Source organism: Rhinatrema bivittatum, chromosome 8 (assembly GCF_901001135.1).
Source record: "Rhinatrema bivittatum chromosome 8, aRhiBiv1.1, whole genome shotgun sequence".
Taxonomy (NCBI): domain Eukaryota; kingdom Metazoa; phylum Chordata; class Amphibia; order Gymnophiona; family Rhinatrematidae; genus Rhinatrema; species Rhinatrema bivittatum.
In genome coordinates, this window is record NC_042622.1 from 251,503,316 (window position 1) to 251,523,912 (window position 20,597).

The 20,597-nt window shown below is 44.7% G+C and overlaps 1 protein-coding gene and 2 non-coding genes across 5 annotated transcripts in view; 1 reads left to right on the forward strand and 2 right to left on the reverse strand.

Moving 5' to 3' along the window:
- Positions 1-3,931, reverse strand: part of DPP9 (dipeptidyl peptidase 9) — a 199,699-nt gene extending 195,768 nt beyond the window's left edge. For 2 of the 3 annotated variants that reach the window (XM_029614573.1, XM_029614571.1), the window contains exons 1-2: positions 3,750-3,931; positions 104-193 (exon numbers count right to left, since the gene is read on the reverse strand). In XM_029614573.1, coding sequence (XP_029470433.1) covers positions 104-159 — 56 coding nt within the window. In that variant the 5' untranslated portion in view covers positions 160-193; positions 3,750-3,931. The other variant, XM_029614572.1, reaches the window with a different exon arrangement.
- Positions 3,932-4,232: 301 nt separating this feature from the next.
- On the forward strand, positions 4,233-4,304 carry TRNAG-UCC. The gene has a single exon. It is a non-coding gene; the product is annotated as a tRNA-Gly (tRNA).
- Positions 4,305-4,584: 280 nt separating this feature from the next.
- Positions 4,585-4,657, reverse strand: TRNAV-CAC. Its single transcript has one exon. It is a non-coding gene; the product is annotated as a tRNA-Val (tRNA).
- Positions 4,658-20,597: the final 15,940 nt, after the last annotated feature.

Consider the following 20,597-nt stretch of genomic DNA (forward strand, 5'->3'; position numbering starts at 1 on the left):
AGATTTCGAATTTGCTTCAAATCAGTTGTTGCACTTCTGACTTAGGTTGGCTGGGTTGGGTAACAGGGTTTAGACCACAACAGTCTCAGGAAAGAAACGTTACCTTCTCCAACTCCCTGCAGTCGTGTTTTCCAGGCGTTGCCGCTTTACTCTCTGCATTAACTGTCCAAGGGGCCTAGGGCAGCACAGGAAACTAGAGAGCAAAAGGAGGAAGGAAAGGAGAAAAAGAAAACCCAGACAATGGTGGAGTAAAGAGACAAGGACAAAGGGAGAGGCAAGAGAGAAAAGAAAAAGGTGGAAGAAAGAAGAAGAGTTGTGTTATTTCATTTTTCTGAGGTGGAAAGATGCATTGCGAGACACACATACAGAAACACTATCCAATCTACTTCCTATTTTGATAATATAAGCCATAGTTGATCTCTCATTCACAGGTCGATCCAGTAAGGTTCAGTTGAAGATTTCTCGTCTGTAACGAGCTCGCTGCGCACAATTCGGACGCGTAAGGCAAACCAGCGATACAGTCTCCAATTTTGCGCATCCGTAGTGCTTCTTAAAACAGACGCGTAACCCTTCCCGCACCCGGCATGTAAATGAACGAATTAGCTGTATAATGAAGGAATTAGCTATTCCCCTCCGATACCGTAACGCGCGCTCAGGTTCTCTCATTAGTAACGCACTGTTTTGCCGCGGCCGTAACGTGTTAGTTTACCGCCTCCCCCTAGTAGGAGTTAGGACTGTGAGTCTAGTAATAAATCCATCGACACCGCTTAAGATACTCAAAAACAATAAAACACAATTTAAAAAAAAAGCGATACAGAGATGATCGAGAAAATGTAATGATGTGGGACACATAAAACCTGTCAGAAGAAAAAATAAAAATTTTTAAATACCTGTCGGAGGGCCGCGTGGGTCCAGGCGGCCGGCGTGGGTCCAGGCGGCGGGAGCCGGGTGGTCGCGTGTTAAATCTAGGCCGCGGGCGGGTGGGCGCCTGTTCTGGGCGGCGGCGGCAGCGGCAGCGGGGGGACACGCGTTAGTTCGAGACGGCCGGCGGGAGGTCGCGTGTTAAATCTAGGCCGGGTCCGCACAGGCGCGCATTCACTGCCGGTGGGGGCTGCCTCTCCCGGCAGCCCCCACCGGCAGTGAATGAATGAATGCGCGCCTGTGCGACCCCTGCGATTGGGCGCTCAAGGCGTGACGTCACGGCATGTGACTGCCTTGAGCGCCGAATCGCAGGGGTCGCACAGGCGCGCATTCATTCACTGCCGGTGGGGGCTGCCGGGAGAGGCAGCCCCCACCGGCAGTGAATGAATTCATTCATCCAGGCGGAGGAGCCGGCTGCTTTCGCCACCGGCTCCTCCGCCTGGATGAATGAATTCATTCACTGCCGGGAGAGGCAGCCCCCACCGGCAGTGAATGCGCGCCTGTGCGGACCCGGCCTAGATTTAACACGCGACCACCCGCCGGTCGTCTCGAACTAACGCGTGTCCCCCCGCCGCCGCTGCCGCCGCCCGGAACAGGCACCCACCCGCCCGCGGCCTAGATTTAACACGCGACCACCCGGCTCCCGCCGCCGGCCGCCTGAACCCACGCGGCCGTCTGAAACTAACGCGCGTCCACCCCCCGCCGCCCGGAACAGGCGCCCACCCGCCCGCGGCCTAGATTTAACACGCGACCACCGGCCCCCCGGATCCCGCCGGCCGCCTGGACCCACGCGGCCCTCCGACAGGTATTTAAAAATTTTGATTTTTACACTTCCTGGTACCTGTCATTTCAAATGTCATTTGAAATGACAGGTACCAGCACACCCTGGTTACTGTATAGGCGCTGTATTAAGCGCCTATACAGTAAAATGGGTTACGCGGCCATAACCCTTCCCTACCGCTTTAAAGCCGCGGCATGCATTTGCATGCGATTAGAGGAGAGTATCGGGGAGTTAGTGAAGAGAACTGTGCGTGCGGGGAGGAAGGGTGCGCCTGACACTACCGCACTGTTTCTACCGCGGCCTTACTGGATCGACCTGTCAGTTCTCTGCAATTAGGAATCCTCTGTGCCTATCTTAGGATTTCTTGATTTCTATTACTATATTTGCTTTCACTGGAAAGTTAATACATGCACCCACCTATCCATTTTGCAACAAAAATGTTTTAAAAATATTACTCCTGAGTCTAACCACCTATAAGCCTCATATCTTGCTCTAGAACATCCTTTCCGCTGAAAATATTTGCTATTTATATCTTGAAGGTTTTGGGATCTCTCTACCTACCTGGCCTAACTGCTAGGTTTTTGGAATAGGTGTGCCTTTCTTTTGCAGATCAGCTCTACTACATCTTAGACAAGTAATATTCTCATGCATGCCAACATTTAAAAGCTTCCAATAGGGATATATGGGGTATGAAGGAGGGAAATGTCAAAATGCCCCAGAATTGGGGAAATTTTAAGAGGCTGGAGATCTGGTAATATTTTCAGTCAAAACGTGGCAATTTGGCACCTGCCATTCTGAACACTGAATCATAGGCACTACAACCATAAACTGGACCAAGGATCCTTATTTTTAAGCAAGTAAAATGTGTAGGTACTTTACAATAAATGAATGTGTGCCACTAAACACCTCTATTTCCAAAATTTTGATATTCCACTTTTTTCCCAAGACAGGTCTCAAAATGGATTTCAATAAATTAGAATGAATTAACAAAATTACCATAACCTGAGCCTTGAACAAAATAACTATTTGTCCTCCAATGCAAAAAGTTATTCATGGATGACAGAACTTAAGATATTTTAATAAACAGTACATAAAATCAGTACCAGTATAGTATCTCTGGCACCCAATAGTCTTCCTGTTCAAATGTGGCAAGGTCCAGGAGCACTAGTTACTCAACCAGGTTTTGTTTCCCTTTTCTCTTGCAATTTTAGGAGAGCATTGCACCCTTACACAGGCACTCCTGAACTAAGTGACTTTATTGTCGGCACAAAAACATTAGTACTATTTGGGGATCTGTATTGCGTTAGAAGGATTAATCCCAAACGTATTTAGCCTTTTGCCTTTTTTTTTTTCTAGATGCAACCACATGCACATGTGGGAAGGAACAGGTGGTTCCCCCTCTCCAAATCCATGCGATAGACATTAAAACCATAAATTGGGTCAGATTATAGGAAGCGCTCTCAAGAAGCAGTTTATTTGTCCACTTTTACTGACCGATGATCCTTTGGAGGAATGGGGATGGGTGGAAAAAATGAAATCGGCCTCACAGAAATGCCTCGATGCATTTCTGGATGTCAAAGGATGAGTCCAAACAGGATAGTGTGTTCTGATTTTATAAAGATGCAGATTTCTACAATTTATTTAAAGGACAGGTGTGAGGCCCAGCCCCGGATTCATATTTTTGGGGAAAGGATGGGAGGCCTGGCTCCAGATTTTGGGTAAGGGGCGGGAGATGATAGTGAGAACTTGGACTGACCTCGGGCCTAGGGGAGTGAGGTCCTAGTCGAGATTACAATATGGTCCCAGTAGGGGGACCTCCGGGACTGCTGGGCCCGTTCCATGGGTGTGTCAGGGGCGCGGCTCGGCGGCGGCAGCCCGGCCTCGAAGAAGGGAAGGTTCCCGGGGGAATGTAAGGCGCGGCAGTCCTCTTCGCCACCGGGTTCTCAGGCCGTCTCTCTTTCTCTCTCGCAGTCCCTCCTACCGCGTGTATGTATGTGTGGAGAGGGGGAGGCTTCGTCTCGCGGGCGGGCTGGCAGCCGCTACTCACCCCGAGCTGTACGTAGGAGAGGCGGCAGCGGATCCAGCCAAACTCCGTCACTCTCGCTCCATGGCCCCGCACCGGGGGGGAAGGGAAGGGGGGAGGGGATAGGGGAGGGGGGAATAATCAGTCAGCGAACAGCCCGGAAACAGGCGAGCAGAAACCGGCCACCCGCTACCTTTGACCCGGACACAGTCCCCGGGGCCATGACACCGTCAGCCCTGTAGGGCGGGAAGATTCCAAATCAAAGATCGGCGGGGGGAGGGAGAGGCTGGCACAAAGAAAGCTTCCAAGTTTTCTAGGGGCAGAAACTCGTTGAAGAAGGGGTGCTATAGTACCCAGAAGAGACAGCTGGGAAATTGGACGGAGAAGGAGAGTTTATCGGAGTTTTCTGGAGCCGATAAAAATTGGAATATTTCCCGAATTTTTCTGAATGGAAAAGTCCGGTGGAGAAACTTTACTAGCACGTCTGCAGAATATTGTCTACACAAGGCGTTGGTGGTATAGTGGTTAGCATAGCTGCCTTCCAAGCAGTTGACCCGGGTTCGATTCCCGGCCAACGCATGTCTGTTTTTATTTTTTATTTCAGGTTATTGTAAAACGATATGGATCATATTTTTTACTGCTGCTCATTACCTAAATATTCCCTGAAGATCTTTCCTGAAGATCTTTTCTCTTTGATAATCACTAATCAGAAACCATTGCACCATGCTTTAACATTTTCTTGAGTGGATAGTGCTAGGCAGCGTCGAATGAGAAGTTGGGGTGCATCCTAGAATGTGTGTAATTTCTAAGCCCTTTTGCATTAAATAGTAAATTGACACTGTATAGACCAAAAAAAAAATGTTTCCGCCCGGGATCGAACCGGGGACCTTTCGCGTGTGAGGCGAACGTGATAACCGCTACACTACGGAAACTCAGATGGCTATTACTTTGGAAGCACCCCACTCTACAAGAAAGACTCGAGGTGATTGAGTCCATAAGAGTAATATTATCCCTACATATAAAATCGAGCTTTAGGGACATTTTGGCAGCTATAAGGATGAATAGAGGAAAACAATTTCAAGTTAGAAAAAAGGAATTTGCCATTACAATTGTAGCCTGTGAAATAAATACTTTTTAAAAAATTAAATTTAGATGAATGGATTTCTTTATTTTATTTAAATTCTTTTAATATACCGATGCTCAAGACGAGGTCTTATCGTACCGGTTTACAATGGAACAAGGGAAAACCAATTAACAACAATATAGAAGGTAAAGTTACATTGAACAGGGAGCATAAACATGGGCATTGGAAGAAAGAAAGATTTCAAACTAATACAACTAGAGAGAACTAAAATAGTAGGGAGACATATGAAGATTAACATAAGGTTGCTGAAATTCGGTTGGAGATTTATCTTAGGCAGAGGTTAGCATGACATTTCCAGAGGGTAGGAGGAGCAGGGGAGGTAACGGGGGGGGGGGGGGAGGAAAGGGTAGGTAGGTGAGAGAGTTAATATAGGTTGAAAGGGGCTTCTTCAGCTGTATGCTTGGGCGAACAGCCAGGTTTTCAGCTTCTTTCTGAAGGATAGATGGCATTGTTCCTGGCGTATATCAGGGGGAAGAGAATTCCAATGGAGCGGACCCGCTGTCGAGAGTGCTCGTTTATGAATGGAGTTGTGGACCAAGGATTTGCTTGGGGGAACCTGGAGAGAACCTTTTTATGCTGATCTGATCGGCCTTGTAGAGGCATGAAGTTCAAGAGGGTTGGAGAGTTGGAGTGAGGATTGTTGGTAGACCGATTTGTGAATAATAGTAAGAGTCTTGAAGAGTATTCTATAGTGGATGGGAAGCCAGTGTAGGATTTTTAGGACTGGAGTGATGTGATCCTTACGACGTGAGTTTGTAAGAATCCTGGCTGCTGCATTTTGTAGCATCTGTAGAGGTTTAGTAGAAGAGGCAGGGAGACCGAGTAGTAGAGCATTACAGTAGTCAATTTTTGAAAATAGAATGGCGTGGAGAACTGAACGGAAATCGTGGAAGTGTAGGAGTGGTCTTAGCTGTTTTAGGACCTGTAGCTTGAAGAAGCATTCTTTAGTTGTTGTATTAATGAACTTTTTGAAGTTTAATCTTGAGTCTAGGGTTGCTCCAAGGTCTCTCACCTGGGTTGCTAGTGGAATGGATGCGTTGTTGGCGATGGGGTTATTATCGCTAGGGGAGATGACAAGGAGTTCTGTTTTGGAAGTATTGAGAACCAGGTTGAGACTTGAGAGAAGGAGGTTGATGGAGTGCAGGCAGTTGTTCCAAAAATTTAGTGTAGTGGAGATGGGGTCCGAGATGGGGATTAGTATCTGCACGTCATCTGCGTATATATAGTAGGTGAGGTTGAGGCTGTTGAGTAATTGGCATAACGGAAGTAGATAAATATTAAACAGGGTAGGAGAAAGAGACGAATCCTGTGGAACTCCTTGTTTAGAAGGGACTGGGTGGGGTTCTTTGTCATTTATTTTGACTTTGTAGTACCTGTTGTAAAGAAAGGATGTGAACTAGAGAAGTGCAGAGCCAGAAATGCCTATTTCCTTTAGACGGTTGATGAGGATTGAATGATTTACAGTGTCGAACGCGGCTGAAATGTCGAGGAGAGCTAGAAGGTATGATTGGCCTTTGTCCAGGCCCATCAGGATGTTGTCTGTTAATGAAAGGAGATATTCTGTGTTAAGGCGTTTCCTGAATCCGAATTGGGAAGTGTAGAGAATATTGTGAGAGTCCAGGTAGTCTGTGAGTCGGATGTTAACTAGCTTTTCCATTAGCTTGGCTATGAAAGGTAGGTTTGCAATGGGGTGGAAATTTCCAGGGTTGGCTGGGTCCAGATTGGGTTTTTTCAGTAGAGGTTTCAGAGAAGCAATTTTTAATGAGTCAGGGACAGAACCTTGAGAGAGGGAACAATTAATGATGTTGGCCAGAGGTTTAGCAATGGTGTTGGGTATGGTGAGAAGGAGTTTGGTAGGTATTTGGTCCAATGGGTGCGATGAAGGCTTCATATTCTTGATAATCGATTCAAGTTCTAAGGATGATGTGAGTTCGAAGGATTCCAGTTTCTGAGTGTGGATAATTGGGGAGTAGTTTTGGCTAGGTGGAGGCAGGGTATTTGAAGAGGAGTTGGATGATGCCAGAGGAGCAAGAAAAATCTTGATTTTGCTGTCGAAGAAGATTGCCAACTCTGTGGATTTGTTTTGGGCTTCTTCTTCTGGGATGGTGGGGGGAACAGGGGTGGTAAGAGCTGCAACATATGAGAAAAGGGTTTTTGGGTCGTAAAGGAAGCCGTGTATTTTTTTGGCATAGAAATCCCGTTTGGTGCGAAGAATGGCTGTCCTATAGTAGTTCATTATGGTTTTGTAAGAAGCATGAGAGGTAGGGGAGGGATCCTTCCACCAGCGTTGTTCTTTGTGTTGCAAGTCTTGTTTGAGTTTTCTTAATTCAGATGAAAACCAGGGTTTTTTGTTGGCGCGGGCTGGGTTGATAACTTTGGAAGACGTGGGGCAGATTTTGTTTGCTATTGAGTGCGTGATATTTAGCCAAGAGTTAATAGCAGTGTCGGTGTCTGAGAGGTCCAGGTTAGTTAGGACTTTGGTAAGGCTATTGCTGAGAGTATCCGTGGAGCAGGGTTTTCTGAACTGGATAGAGGATTTGGTGACAATGGGAGTCTGCATTTGTTTTATTGATAATTCCGTAACTATCAGAGAGTGATCTGACCAGGGGATGGGGGTGCATGTAGGCGGGGAGGTTGGCGAGATGGTTTCATTCGTGAATATAAGGTCTAGCGTATGGCCAGCCTTGTGCGTGGGATTGTTTATAATTTGTTTGAAACCCATAGCCTGGAATGAGGAGAGAAGGGCTTCGCAATTGGGTGTAGGAGAAGGGGCGTCAACATGGATGTTGAAGTCTCCTAAAATAATAGCTGGGGAGTTAGTGTTGATGTGTTTGGCTATAATTTCGATGAGTGGAGAGGGGTCTGATTCTAAGAGCCCCGGGGGGGGCGTATATAAGGCAAATTTGAAGCTGGGTGGATTTGAATATACCGATTTCCAGTTTGGTCGTCGATTTGAAGGCTTTTTGGGATAGTCTCAGTTCTTTTTTTTTTTTTATAAAGGAATCACCTGTATACAACTTTTGTGATGCATTTTTGTTGTTGGTGTTTAACCAAGTTCATATAAAAATGAATTGTAATACTCAGTAACAGTATAGCAATCAATTAGCCCTGCTGAAAGGACTTGTGGCCTCCACATTACAAGTTCCTTTACCTGGATTAAAAATAATATATTCTGAGGGTGCTTAGGTCAGGGAAAGAAAATAACATGCATACATTAGATTTTCAATTTTAAATGTACTATTTTGCCCCCAGTCAGCCCCAAAATTGTACTTTAAATTCAAATTGCTTGGACTTTTGTCCATTCCAACAAAATGCTAATTATCAATTTAGTCAATGATCAATTTTAAAATATGCAAAGGCAGTGGTACCCTTCTGCACCACTGCAGAGCATATGGAATTTTGTGGAAATCTCTGACAACAATCCATAAGAACATAAGATTTGACAAGCTGGATCAAATCAAAGCTTTCATGTGGTATCCCCAGGCCAGGGCTCTGTTTTATCACCCATGCTCTGCAATATATATCTCAGCCCTCTTATTTATCTTACTGGCCATTTTAAGATTGCTGTTGTATATATGTGAATGACATTCAGCTGTGTGTCTCCTTTGAGGTGACCAAGTCAGTGCAATGAAGCCTAGAATCTAGAAGCCTGAATCTTGAAAGTGACCATAGGATTGGCTAAACTCAGTTTAAATCCAAAAAAAGCAGGGACTTTATGGATAAATAAGGAGACAGGGCGTTGACATGTTTTGTTATGAGTGTTTTTGCTTTGTTTATTTGAAAATTAAATAAATGAAAATAAATGAAAATAAAACAAAAACATTACACAGTTCTCTTAAAAAATAAAAGAAAAAAGGAAACACCTTTCATGCCCTTCCCCAATGCCCCCAGCCTCCCATGGGCCCTCTTATCCAATGAAGTCTTTAAGATCCATTTAAAATGCGCATGGGGCAGGAGAGATCCCTGTGCTCTCCTGCCCCACTGCTTCCACTATTTTAAATGTCATCAGCAGACTGAGGCTGGTGCCATTATTACTTTCCTCTGTACATAATGCTGCACCATGACTCTGACTGGCATCATTTTACACAAAAGACAGTAATAGTGGCTCAGGCCTCAGTCTGCTGGTGCCATTTGAGACGGGGCAGTGGCAGGGCAGGTGTGACTGGGGATTGCTCCTAATCTGTGAAGAGTGAAAGGCTTTGTGGGATATGGGGCTCTTGGGATGCTTTGAGGAGGAAGCTGCATTTCCAAGGAACTCCCACTCAATCCATGTTTCTCTGTCATTTTTTAAATCATTTTTTAAGCCAAAATCCTTTATCTAAGATGTCTAAAGAACTTCTCAAACACTCTACAGCATGAGTGTGGGCAGCTAAATCTGCTAGGTTGCAGGATTTTGCAAACAAACAAGTGAATGGAAAGCAGACCTCTGCGTGGAGTGGAACTTCATCCTCAGAGGAAGATGACTGGCCTTTTTTCACCTCAATACCTGAGTCTGGAGACTTTCTAAAAAGGTACCTAGACAGATTTTCAGAGAAGAACAATCTGAGGGCTAGATTTATCAAAATATCACGTGATAGAGAGACAGACAGACACTGACTATCTACAAGGCCCTTGTAGTAGTTAGCTATTTATGCTACTATAGGAGCCCCACCTAGTAACACGAGGTGAGGTTTAGGTAGTAGTGTAGGGATTAGGGGCCACTTTGACATGCAGAGTGAGTCGTACAAATAGAACAGTGCACGCTTGTGAAGATTTGATGTCTTTCAGAGTATGGGAACTCGCACAACGATGAGATTTGTATAATGTTCTCTCAACCTAGCTGCTTACTATGGTACCAGCCCCAGAGTCAGTCTCTCTCTCTCTCTCTCTCCACATCTCAGGCCCTTCCCCAGCCTAAAAATACCCAAAACAGAATTTGCGAAAATGGGCATATCGCACAGCTTAATGCTAATGAAAAGGTATAATTATTTTCTGTGTGATATCATGCATTATGGCTTCACACTTTGTGAAGCCTGCCCACTTTTACAAAATTCTCTCCCCTTTTAAAAATTAGCATCACACCAAGCATTATGGTGCTTTTCGCATGCGTTAAGGCTTTTTTACATGTGAACATACCTTAACGCATGCGAAAACGCCAGTGTGAGCACACAAAGAGAAAATCACTTCTCTGGATTCAAGAATGAATGTTTTAGAGATTACCCTCACATCTTATGGGAGCATAATGGAGCTTATGGAAAGAAAAATCAAGGCTCTTGAAGAAAAAACAAGACAATCCAGAAAATCAAAGCCAGAGGAATAACATTCTATTTATTTAGACATTTTATATACCATCATTCTATGTATAGATTACAATGGTTTCCAAAGTGACTTTCATAGTTATAACTCATAAGAACATAAGAAGAACATAAGAACATGTCATTCTGGGTAAGACCAAGGGTCCATCAAGCCCAGCATCCTGTTTCCAACAGTGGCCAATCTATTCCATGTTACCATTGCTAGTAATAGCGGTGGTTATTATCTAAGTCAACTTAATTAATAGCAGGTAATGGACTTCTCCTCCAAGAACTTATCCAATCCTTTTTTAAACACAGCTAACTGCACTAACCACATCCTCTGGCAACAAATTCCAGAGTTTAATTGTGCGTTGAGTGAAAAAGAACTTTCTCCGATTAGTTTTAAATGTGTCACATGCTAACTTCATGGAGTGCCCCCTAGTCTTTCTATTATCTGAAAGAGTAAAAAAACGATTCACATCTACCTGTTCTAGATCTCTCATGAATTTAAACACCTCTATCATATCCCCCCCTCAGCCGTCTCTTCTCCAAGCTGAAAAGTCCTAACCTCTTTAGTCTTTCCTCATAGGGGAGTTGTTCCATTCCCCTTATCATTTTGGTAGCCCTTCTCTGTACCTTCTCCATCGCAATTATATCTTTTTTGAGATGCGGCGACCAGAATTGTACACAATATTCAAGGTGCGGTCTCACCATCGAGCGATACAGAGGCATTATGACATTTTCCGTTTTATTCACCATTCCCTTTCTAATAATTCCCAACATTCTGTTTGCTTTTTTGACTGCCGCAGCACACTGAACCGATGATTTCAATGTGTTATCCACTATGACGCCTAGATCTCTTTCTTGGGTAGTAGCACCTAATATGGAACCTAACATTGTGTAACTATAGCATGGGTTATTTTTCCCTATATGCAGCACCTTGCACTTATCCACATTAAATTTCATCTGCCATTTAGATGCCCAATTTTCCAGCCTCACAAGGTCTTCCTGCAATTTATCACAATCTGCTTGTGATTTAACTACTCTGAACAATTTTGTATCATCTGCAAATTTGATTACCTCACTCATCGTTATTTCTTTCCAGATCATTTATAAATATATTGAAAAGTAAGGGTCCCACAGATCCCTGAGGCACTCCACTGCCCACTCCCTTCCACTGAGAAAATTGTCCATTTAATCCTACTCTCTGTTTCCTGTCTTTTAGCCAGTTTGTAATCCACGAAAGGACATCGCCACCTATCCCATGACTTTTTACTTTTCCTAGAAGCCTCTCATGAGGAACTTTGTCAAATGCCTTCTGAAATCCAAGTACACTATATCTACCGGTTCACCTTTATCCACATGTTTATTAACTCCTTCAAAAAAGTGAAGCAGATTTGTGAGGCAAGACTTGCCTTGGGTAAAGCCATGCTGACTTTGTTCCATTAATCCATGTCTTTCTATATGTTCTGTGATTTTGATGTTTAGAACACTTTCCACTATTTTTCCTGGCACTGAAGTCAGGCTAACTGGTCTGTAGTTTCCCGGATCGCCCCTTGAGCTATTTTTAAATATTGGGGTTACATTTGCAATCCTCCAGTCTTCAGGTACAATGGATGATTTTAATGATAGGTTACAAATTTTTACTAATAGGTCTGAAATTTCATTTTTTAGTTCCTTCAGAACTCTGGGGTGTATACCATCCGGTCCAGGTGATTTATTACTCTTCAGTTTGTCAATCAGGTCTACCACATCTTCTAGGTTCACCGTGATTTGGTTCAGTCCATCTGAATCATTACCCATGAAAACCTTCTCCAGTACGGGTACCTTCCCAACATCCTCTTCAGTAAACACCGAAGAAAAGAAATCATTTAATCTTTCCACGATGGCCTTATCTTCCCTAAGTGCCCCTTTATCCCCTCGTTCATCTAACGGTCCAACTGACTCCCTCACAGGCTTTCTGCTTCGGATATATTTTTTAAAGTTTTTATTGTGAGTTTTTGCCTCTATGGCCAACTTCTTTTCAAATTCTCTCTTAGCTTGTCTTATCAATGGCCTACATTTAACTTGCCAATGTTTATGCATTTTCCTAATTTCCTCTTTTGGATCCTTCTTCCAATTTTTGAATGAAGATCTTTTGGCTAAAATAGCTTCTTTCACCTCCCCTTTTAACCATGCTGGTAATCGTTTTGCCTGCTTTCCACCTTTCTTAATGTGTGGAATACATCTGGATTGTGCTTCTAGGATGGTATTTTTTAACATTGACCACGCCTCTTGCACACTTTTTACTTTTGTAGCTGCACCTTTCAGTTTTTTTCTATTTTTCTCATTTTATCAAAGTTTCCCTTTTGAAAGTTTAGCACGAGAACCGTGGATTTGCTTACTGTCCCCCTTCCAGTCGTTAATTCAAATTTGATCATATTATGATCACTATTGCCAAGCAGCCCCACCACCGTTACCTCTCTCACCAAATCCTGTGCTCCACTGAGAATTAGATCTAAAATTGCTCCCTCTCTCGTCGGTTCCTGAACCAATTGCTCCATAAAGCTATCATTTATTCCATCCAGGAACTTTATCTCTGTAGCGTGTCCCGATGATACATTTACCCAGTCAATATTGGGGTAATTGAAGTCTCCCATTATTACTGCACTACCAATTTGGTTAGCTTCCCTAATTTCTCTTAGCATTTCACTGTCAGTCTCACCATCTTGACCAGGTGGACGGTAGTATACTCCTATTACTATAGTCTTCCCCGACACACAATGGATTTCTATCCATAAAGATTCAATTGTGCATTTAGTCTCATGCAGGATGTTTATCCTGTTGGACTCTATGCCATCCCGGACATAAAGCGCCACAACGCCTCCCGGGTGCTCCTCTCTGTCATTGCGATATAATTTGTACCCCGTTATAGCACTGTCCCATTGGTTGTCCTCCTTCCGCCATGTCTCTGAGATGCCAATTAAGTCTATGTCATCATTCACTGCTATACATTCTAATTCTCCCATCTTACTTCTTAGACTTCTGGCATTAGCATACAAACATTTCAAAGTTTGTTTTTTGTTTGTATTTTCATTCTGCTTTTTAACTGATAGGTATAAGTTAGAATTTTTTAGCTCAGGTGAGTTTTTAGTTACAGCCACTTGGACTACTTTTCTTATTATTGGAACCTCACTGTTGGGATGCCCTAATTCTAATGCATCATTAGTATCCTTTGAAGATACCTCTCTCAGAACCATGCGCTGCTGAGCAACTGTCGGCTTTCCCCTTTGTTCTAGTTTAAAAGCTGCTCTATCTCCTTTTTAAAGGTTAGCGCCAGCAGTCTGGTTCCATCCTGGTTAAGGTGGAGCCCATCCCTTCGGAAGAGACTCCCCCTTCCCCAAAAGGTTCCCCAGTTCCTAACAAAACTGAATCCCTCTTCCTTGCACCATCGTCTCATCCACTCATTGAGACTCCGGAGCTCTGCCTGCCTCTGGTGACCTGTGCGTGGAACAGGGAGCATTACAGAGAATGCTACCCTGGAGGTTCTGGATTTAAGTTTTCTACCTAAGAGTCTAAATTTGGCTTCCAGAACCTCCCTTCCACATTTTCCTATGTCGTTGGTGCCCACATGTACCACGACAGCCGGCTCCTCCCCAGCACTGTCTAAAATCCTTTCTAGGTGACGCGTGAGGTCCGCCACCTTCGCACCAGGTAGGCATGTTACCAGGTGATCCTCACGCCCACCAGCCACACAGCTGTCTACATTCCTATTAATCGAATCACCTACTATGACAGCCGACCTAACCCTTCCCTCCTGGGCAGTAGGCCTTGGGGAGATATCCTCGGTACGAAAGGATAGTGCATCACCTGGAGAGCAGGTCCTTGCTACAGGATCCTTTCCTGCTACACCAGGTTGATGCTCTCCAATCATGAGACCTTCTTCCTCCAAGGCAGCACCAGGGCTGCCAGCCTGAAGTTGGGACTTGGCTACTATGTCCCTGAAGGTCTCATCTATATACCTCTCTGTCTGCCTCAGCTCCTCCAGGTCTGCCACTCTAGCCTCCAGAGATCGGACTCGTTCTCTGAGAGCCAGGAGCTCTTTGCATCGCATGCACATGTACAACTTCTCACCGGTGGGTAAAAATTCATACATGTGACACTCGATACAAAAGACTGGGAAGCCCCCCCTCTTGCTGCTGGACTGCTGCCTTCATCTCAATTTTAATCAGTACCTAGTTAAGTTTTAGGTTGCTATGGGAGTAGGAATGTGTCTAATTTGTTAAAAACTACATATTTGTACTGAACAATTCATTGTAAATCACACACTTCCATTTTTGGAAATTCTACCACTCTACGGGTTTATACATTATGTTAAAGTTACTATCTTTTCTTCTTCTTGCTCCTAGTTGTACGACTCCTTGTTTATTGTAACTGCATCTATAATATGTATAGCACATATTATTTCGTTCTCTGTCCCGGTTATCACCCCATTGTTTATTGTAAACCGGCTTGATGTGATATTATCATGAATGCCGGTATAGAAAAAATTAAAATAAATAAATAAAATAAATAATTAACGTCCTTTAAATGTATTAGTGAATTCACTATATGTCTGGTAGTGGCCTACAGGGATCTGATCAAATTCTCAATAAAGTTTTTGTTGTTGTTGTTGTTTTTTGGTTTGTTTTTTTTATGAAAGTGGCACATGCCTATAAATTAAAGGATGAGCTAGGGGTGGGTGGGCAAGGGGTGGGAGGGTTGGGAAATACAAACAGTCTAACTTCAGTTAGTCAGCTAGAGTGACTCACTGCTCTCTTGATTAACTCAACAAACAATAATTGGTTACAGCGATAGTATTCCTATACAGGCATTAATATCTATCTAGTGAATTTTCTATTACATATTAAAAACTAGAGATGTGAATCGTGTGATCGATCATCTTAACGATCGATTTCGGCTGGGGGGGAGGGAATCGGATCGTCGCGGTTTTGTTTTTTTAAATATCGTGTAAATCGTAAATCGGGGGAGGGCGGGAAAACCGGCACACTAAAACAACCCTAAAACCCACCCCGACCCTTTAAAATAAATCCCCCACCCTCCCGAACCCCCCCAAAATGCCTTAAATTACCTGGGGTCCAGTGGGGGGGTCCCGGTGTGATCTTTTACTCTCGGGCCTCTGGTGCGTTGTAGAAATGGCGCCGGCGCTACCTTTGCCCTGTCATACAGTCATACAGGGCAAAGGTAGAGCCGGCGCCATTTTGTTTTTTGTCCCCCAACGTCAGGAGCGTAGGAGATCGCTCCCGGACCCCCGCTGGACCCCCAGGGACTTTTGGCCAGCTTGGGGGGGCCTCCTGACCCCCACAAGACTTGCCAAAAGTCCAGCAGGGATCCGGGAGCGACTTCCTGTACTTGAATCGTTTTGCCGTACAAAATGGCGCCGGCCATACGGCGTATGGCCGGCGCCATTTTGTACGGCAAAACGACGTCAGGAGCGTAGGAGATCGCTCCCGGACCCCCGCTGGACCCCCAGGGACTTTTGGCCAGCTTGGGGGGGCCTCCTGACCCCATTTTGCAGGCGCCATTTTGTACGGCAAAATGATTCGAGTGCAGGAGGTCGCTCCCGGACCCCCGCTGGACTTTTGGCAAGTCTTGTGGGGGTCAGGAGGCCCCCCCAAGCTGGCCAAAAGTCCCTGGGGGTCCAGCGGGGGTTCGGGAGCGATCTCCTACGCTCCTGATGTCGTTTTGCCGTACAAAATGGCGCCGGCCATACGCTGTATGGCCGGCGCCATTTTGTACGGCAAAACAATTCGAGTGCAGGAAGTCGCTCCCGGACCCCCGCTGGACTTTTGGCAAGTCTTGTGAGGGTCAGGCGGCTCCCCCAAGCTGGCCAAAAGTCCCTGGGCGTCCAGCAGGGGTCCGGTTGCGATCTCCTACGCTCCTGATGTCGGGGGACAAAAAACAAAATGGCGCCAGCGCTACCTTTGCCCTGTCATATGACAGGGCAAAGGTAGCGCCAGCGCCATTTCTACAACGCACCGGAGGCCCAAGAGTAAAAGATCACACCGGGACCCCCCTCTGGACCCCAGGTAATTTAAGGCATTTGGGGGGGGGTTCGGGAGGGTGGCGGATTTATTTTAAAGGGTCGGGGTGGGTTTTAGGGTTGTTTTAGTGTCGGTTTTCCCGCCCTCCCCTTCCCCCGATTTACGATTTTTGACGATAAATCGGGGGAATTCCTATTAAATATCGCCTCTAACGATTTTTGACGATTTAAAATATATTGGACAATATTTTAAATCGTCAAAAAACGATTCACATCCCTATTAAAAACTAAACTAGTACATAATGCAAGGAGTACGAGGAATAGAAATGATAAGATAATTTTCACATCATATAATCTCTCGTTAGATTTGTTTTCGTGTTTTGATTATTGTCTTTTGTCTTTCTTGTCTTTGTGGCTCTCTATTTTCTGGTGTTTTTTAATTTAATTTATAAGGATTTTTGAATAGCTATGTTTTTAGCTCGCTTTTAAATCTTTCTGTCAGGTAAAATACATAACGTCTCGGGCACAGAATTACATAGCTTTGGGCCTACTACAGAAAACACACCATCTCTTATTTGCATCAGATGTGTGCTCCTTATTGTTGGAATAGTCAATAGTCCTTTATTTTGGGATCTTTGTGTTCGCTGAGGTGTGTAAGGTTGTAGTGTCACCCCTAACAAGCTTGTGTTATTGGAATGAATGATGTTGAAAATTATTGTTAGTAATTTATAATAAATTCTGGATTGTATTGGTAACCAATGCAGTGAGATCAGTGAGGGTGTAATGTGATCATATTTCCTGGATCCTTGTAGGAGTCTTGCTGCGGCATTTTGTAATAGTTGTAGTGGTTTTAAATGACATGTTTGCAGACCTAGTAGTATTTATTTATTTAAAATCTTTTCTATACTGTCGTTAAGTTATGTACCATCACAACGGTTTACAGTAAGGCACAAAATACTAATGAGTAGTATGTTTTCAAAAGTTATACAATTATAGAGAGTGCCTTCAGGGTTCCGGTTACAGAAAATTTCAATATAAAGGCTATTTGATAATTAATCTCATGTTTTGTCCATTTGAAACATGTATCCTTGGAAATTTACATGTCACTCGTTCTTGTTCTATATTTAACGTTAAGAGTGCATATTAAAATAAAATCAACTAGAGACTTGATGCCGAGTGCTGATGTTATATTACTTACTTTCTTTATCTCCGTTTTCTTTATAAAAAGCGTGTTTGTATAGCCAGGTTTTTAAACTTCCTTTAAATAATTTAAAATTTCTTTGCAATCTTATCTCCAGCGGCATTGTGTTCCATAGTATGGGACCGGCTAGTGACAATGCTCGCTCTCTGACCTGAGTCAGTCTTGCTGTTATGACAGAGGGTACAGTTAGTAGTGCTTTGTTAGCCGATCTTAGGTTTCTATGTGGCACATGTACACTCAGAGTTGTGTTAAGCCATTATCATCATGGATTAGTTCATGTATTGTGCACAGTGATTTATATTGTACTCTTTGTTTTATGGGTAGCCAGTGTAGTTCAGCTAGTGTTTCGGTAATGTGATCTCTTTTCCTTTTGCCAGTGAGTACTCTAGTGGCAGAGTTCTGAAGTATTTGGAGTGGTCTTAAGGTTGTGTATGGTAGCCCCAAAAATAGGGCGTGCAGTAGTCGGTGCTTGCAAATATTAGAGCCTGCAGTACTGTTCGAAAATTATCTCGTGTTAATAAAGGTTTTAATAGTAAGGAGTTGCAGTAGTCTAGGTCTGAGAATATTAGAGTTTGCAATACAGTATAGAAGTCTTCCATTGTTAATAATGGTTTCAACCGATGTAGTATGTGTAACTTGGCGTAACCTGTTTTGATTAGTTTACTGATGTGCATTTTCATTGTTAGGTTCTCATCTAGTTGTAATCCTAAATCCTGTACTTGATCTGAGGGATTTATTTGAAAATTGCCTAGGTCCAGGACAGGTGATTTAACTATCGAGGTGTTTCTACTCAGCAGATGATTTTGGGATTTAATGTTAGTTTAAGTTGTGAAAGTTCTTGCTGTATTGCTTTCATATAGTTAGAAAGTAACAAGCCTGTATTTTAATATGATTTGAAGAATGGTATTTAAAACTGTATGTTGACAGCATGCAAGAAGAAGGATATTCCTAGATTCGTTAGTAGTTTACATAAAGGGAGCATGTAAATATTGAAGAGTGTTGCTGAGAGGGCTGAGCCTTGAGGGTCACCTGTATCACACTGGAAGGTGTCTGATATATGGTTGCCCAGTTTGACTTGGAATGTTTTGTTAGATAGAAATGAATAGAACCATCTGAGAACCTTGTCATCGATCCCAATGTTTCTCATCTGATGGCATAGCAGGTTATGGTCCACTGTGTCAAAGGCTGCTATTAAGTTGATTAGTACAAGGCACTAAGATTCGTCTCCATCTAGCCCTGGTAGAACTGAGTCCATTAGTGAGAGGAGTAATATCTCAGTTGAGTGATATTTCCTAAATCTGAATTGATTAGGGAATATAATATTTTGATCTTCCAAGTGATTATCAAGTTGGGATAACACTGCTTTCTCAAGAACTTTTGCTAGAAATGATAGGTTGGAAATTGGACAGTAGTTGTCCCAATCATTCGTTCTGCCAGACTTGTTTTTATGATTGGCTAGATACTCATAGTGGCCGTCTCGGGTATTGAAGGCCGTCTTCCATTCATCACCCTGCTTGATATGGATCAAGTTGTAAGCCCCTCGGAGATTCAACTTAGAGAAGATCTTCGCACCTTGCAACTGGTCGAAGAGCTCGGAGATGAGGGGCAAGAGGTAGCGGTCCTTGACTGTTATAGCATTCAGGCCCCGATAGTCAATGCAAGGGCGAAGGCTTCTGTCCTTCTTTGCGACAAAGAAAAACCCAGCCCCTGCTGAGGACTTTGATTTCCGAATGAAGCCTCTCTCCAGGTTTTCCTCGATGTACTCTTTCACGGCCTGCGTCTCGGCCAGCGATAGGACATAGGTGCGCCCTCGAGGAGGCTCAGTACCTGGGAGGAGATTGATGGCGCAATCGAAGGATCGATGAGGTGGAAGTATCTCGGCCTTTTGTTTAAAGAAAACATCCGCGTACGAGGCATAGGAGGCCGGCAGGCCTGGAAGGTTGGTGGAGGCGATGGAGCATGAGACTGGAATCACAGACTGGAGGCAATTGCCGTGACAATTCGGCCCCCAACGAGACAGTTGTAAGTTCTCCCAGTCAAATTGGGGACCGTGTTCCTGGAGCCAGGGTGGATAGAATGCTCCAGGACATGAAAAGCCATCTGTTTGTGATGAAGGAGCCCAACCCTCAGCTGGATGGATTCTGTCATATGAGTTACACGTCCCGGGAGGGGTTTCCCTTGAATCGAAGAGATGACCAGTGGAGCTGGAACATGGACTAGTGGAATCTTTAAGTGCTCCACCAAACTCTGCATAATAAAATTGCCGCCGGCGCCAGAGTCTACCAGGGCTAGCGTGTGGAATTCCCCCACTGCCGACGTTAGAGCCACTGGTAGCGTTAGTGGAGGTGCTGGGGAAGTTAGGCCCAGGAAGAGACCTCCTTCAGGTCCTAGGCCCGGGAGTTTTCCGGTCGTGCTGGGCAGGCGGCTATTCGGTGGCCTGCTGCGCCGCAATAAAAGCAAAGTCATTCCTTCGTGCGCCGCCAGCACTCTTGTGGAGAGACTCTCCCACGACCCAACTCCATGGGCTCCTTGACGGGTGCTCGAAGGGCTTCTGGTGCCCTCTTGGAGGAAGGCGAGGGCCTTCTCACTGCCTTTACTTCTGGAAGGCGAAACCGCATCCGACGATCCACTCGATAGGCCAATTATATCATGCCATTGAGGTTGTCTGGGAGTTCCTTCGCCGCTAGCTCATTCTGAAGGCACGAGGCTAGCCCTTCCAAGAAGATCCCGTGGAGGCAATCTTCTCTCCAATTCAGCTCTGCGGCCAGGGTGTGGAATTCTGTTGCATATTCGGCCACTGTCCGAGTACCCTGTCGCAATTGGAGCAATTCTGAGACAGCAGTGGGTTTGCGGACGGGCTAATCAAAAATCTGACGGAAAGCGGACAGAAACTGATTTAAGTTTCCAAACACAGGGTCTCTTCTCTCCCATAGATGAGAGGCCCAGATCAAGGGCTTTCCGTCGAGCAGGGACATAATGTAGCTGGTTTTGACCAGGTCGCTGGGAAACTGCGCAGGCAGCAAGGAAAAACAGACCCGGCACTGGCTGAGGAATCCCCGACACAAATTCGCATCTCCGGCGTATCGAGAGGGTGCCGGGAGTTGCGTGGAAATTACTTGCCCCAGATCGCCCACGGAGGCCTGGACGGCGCCTTGCTGAGTAGGGTGGCCTCCTTGAGCCCCAGGCGGGGATGGCAGCGTAGGGTTCATGGGTCCTAACGCCTCAAGGCATT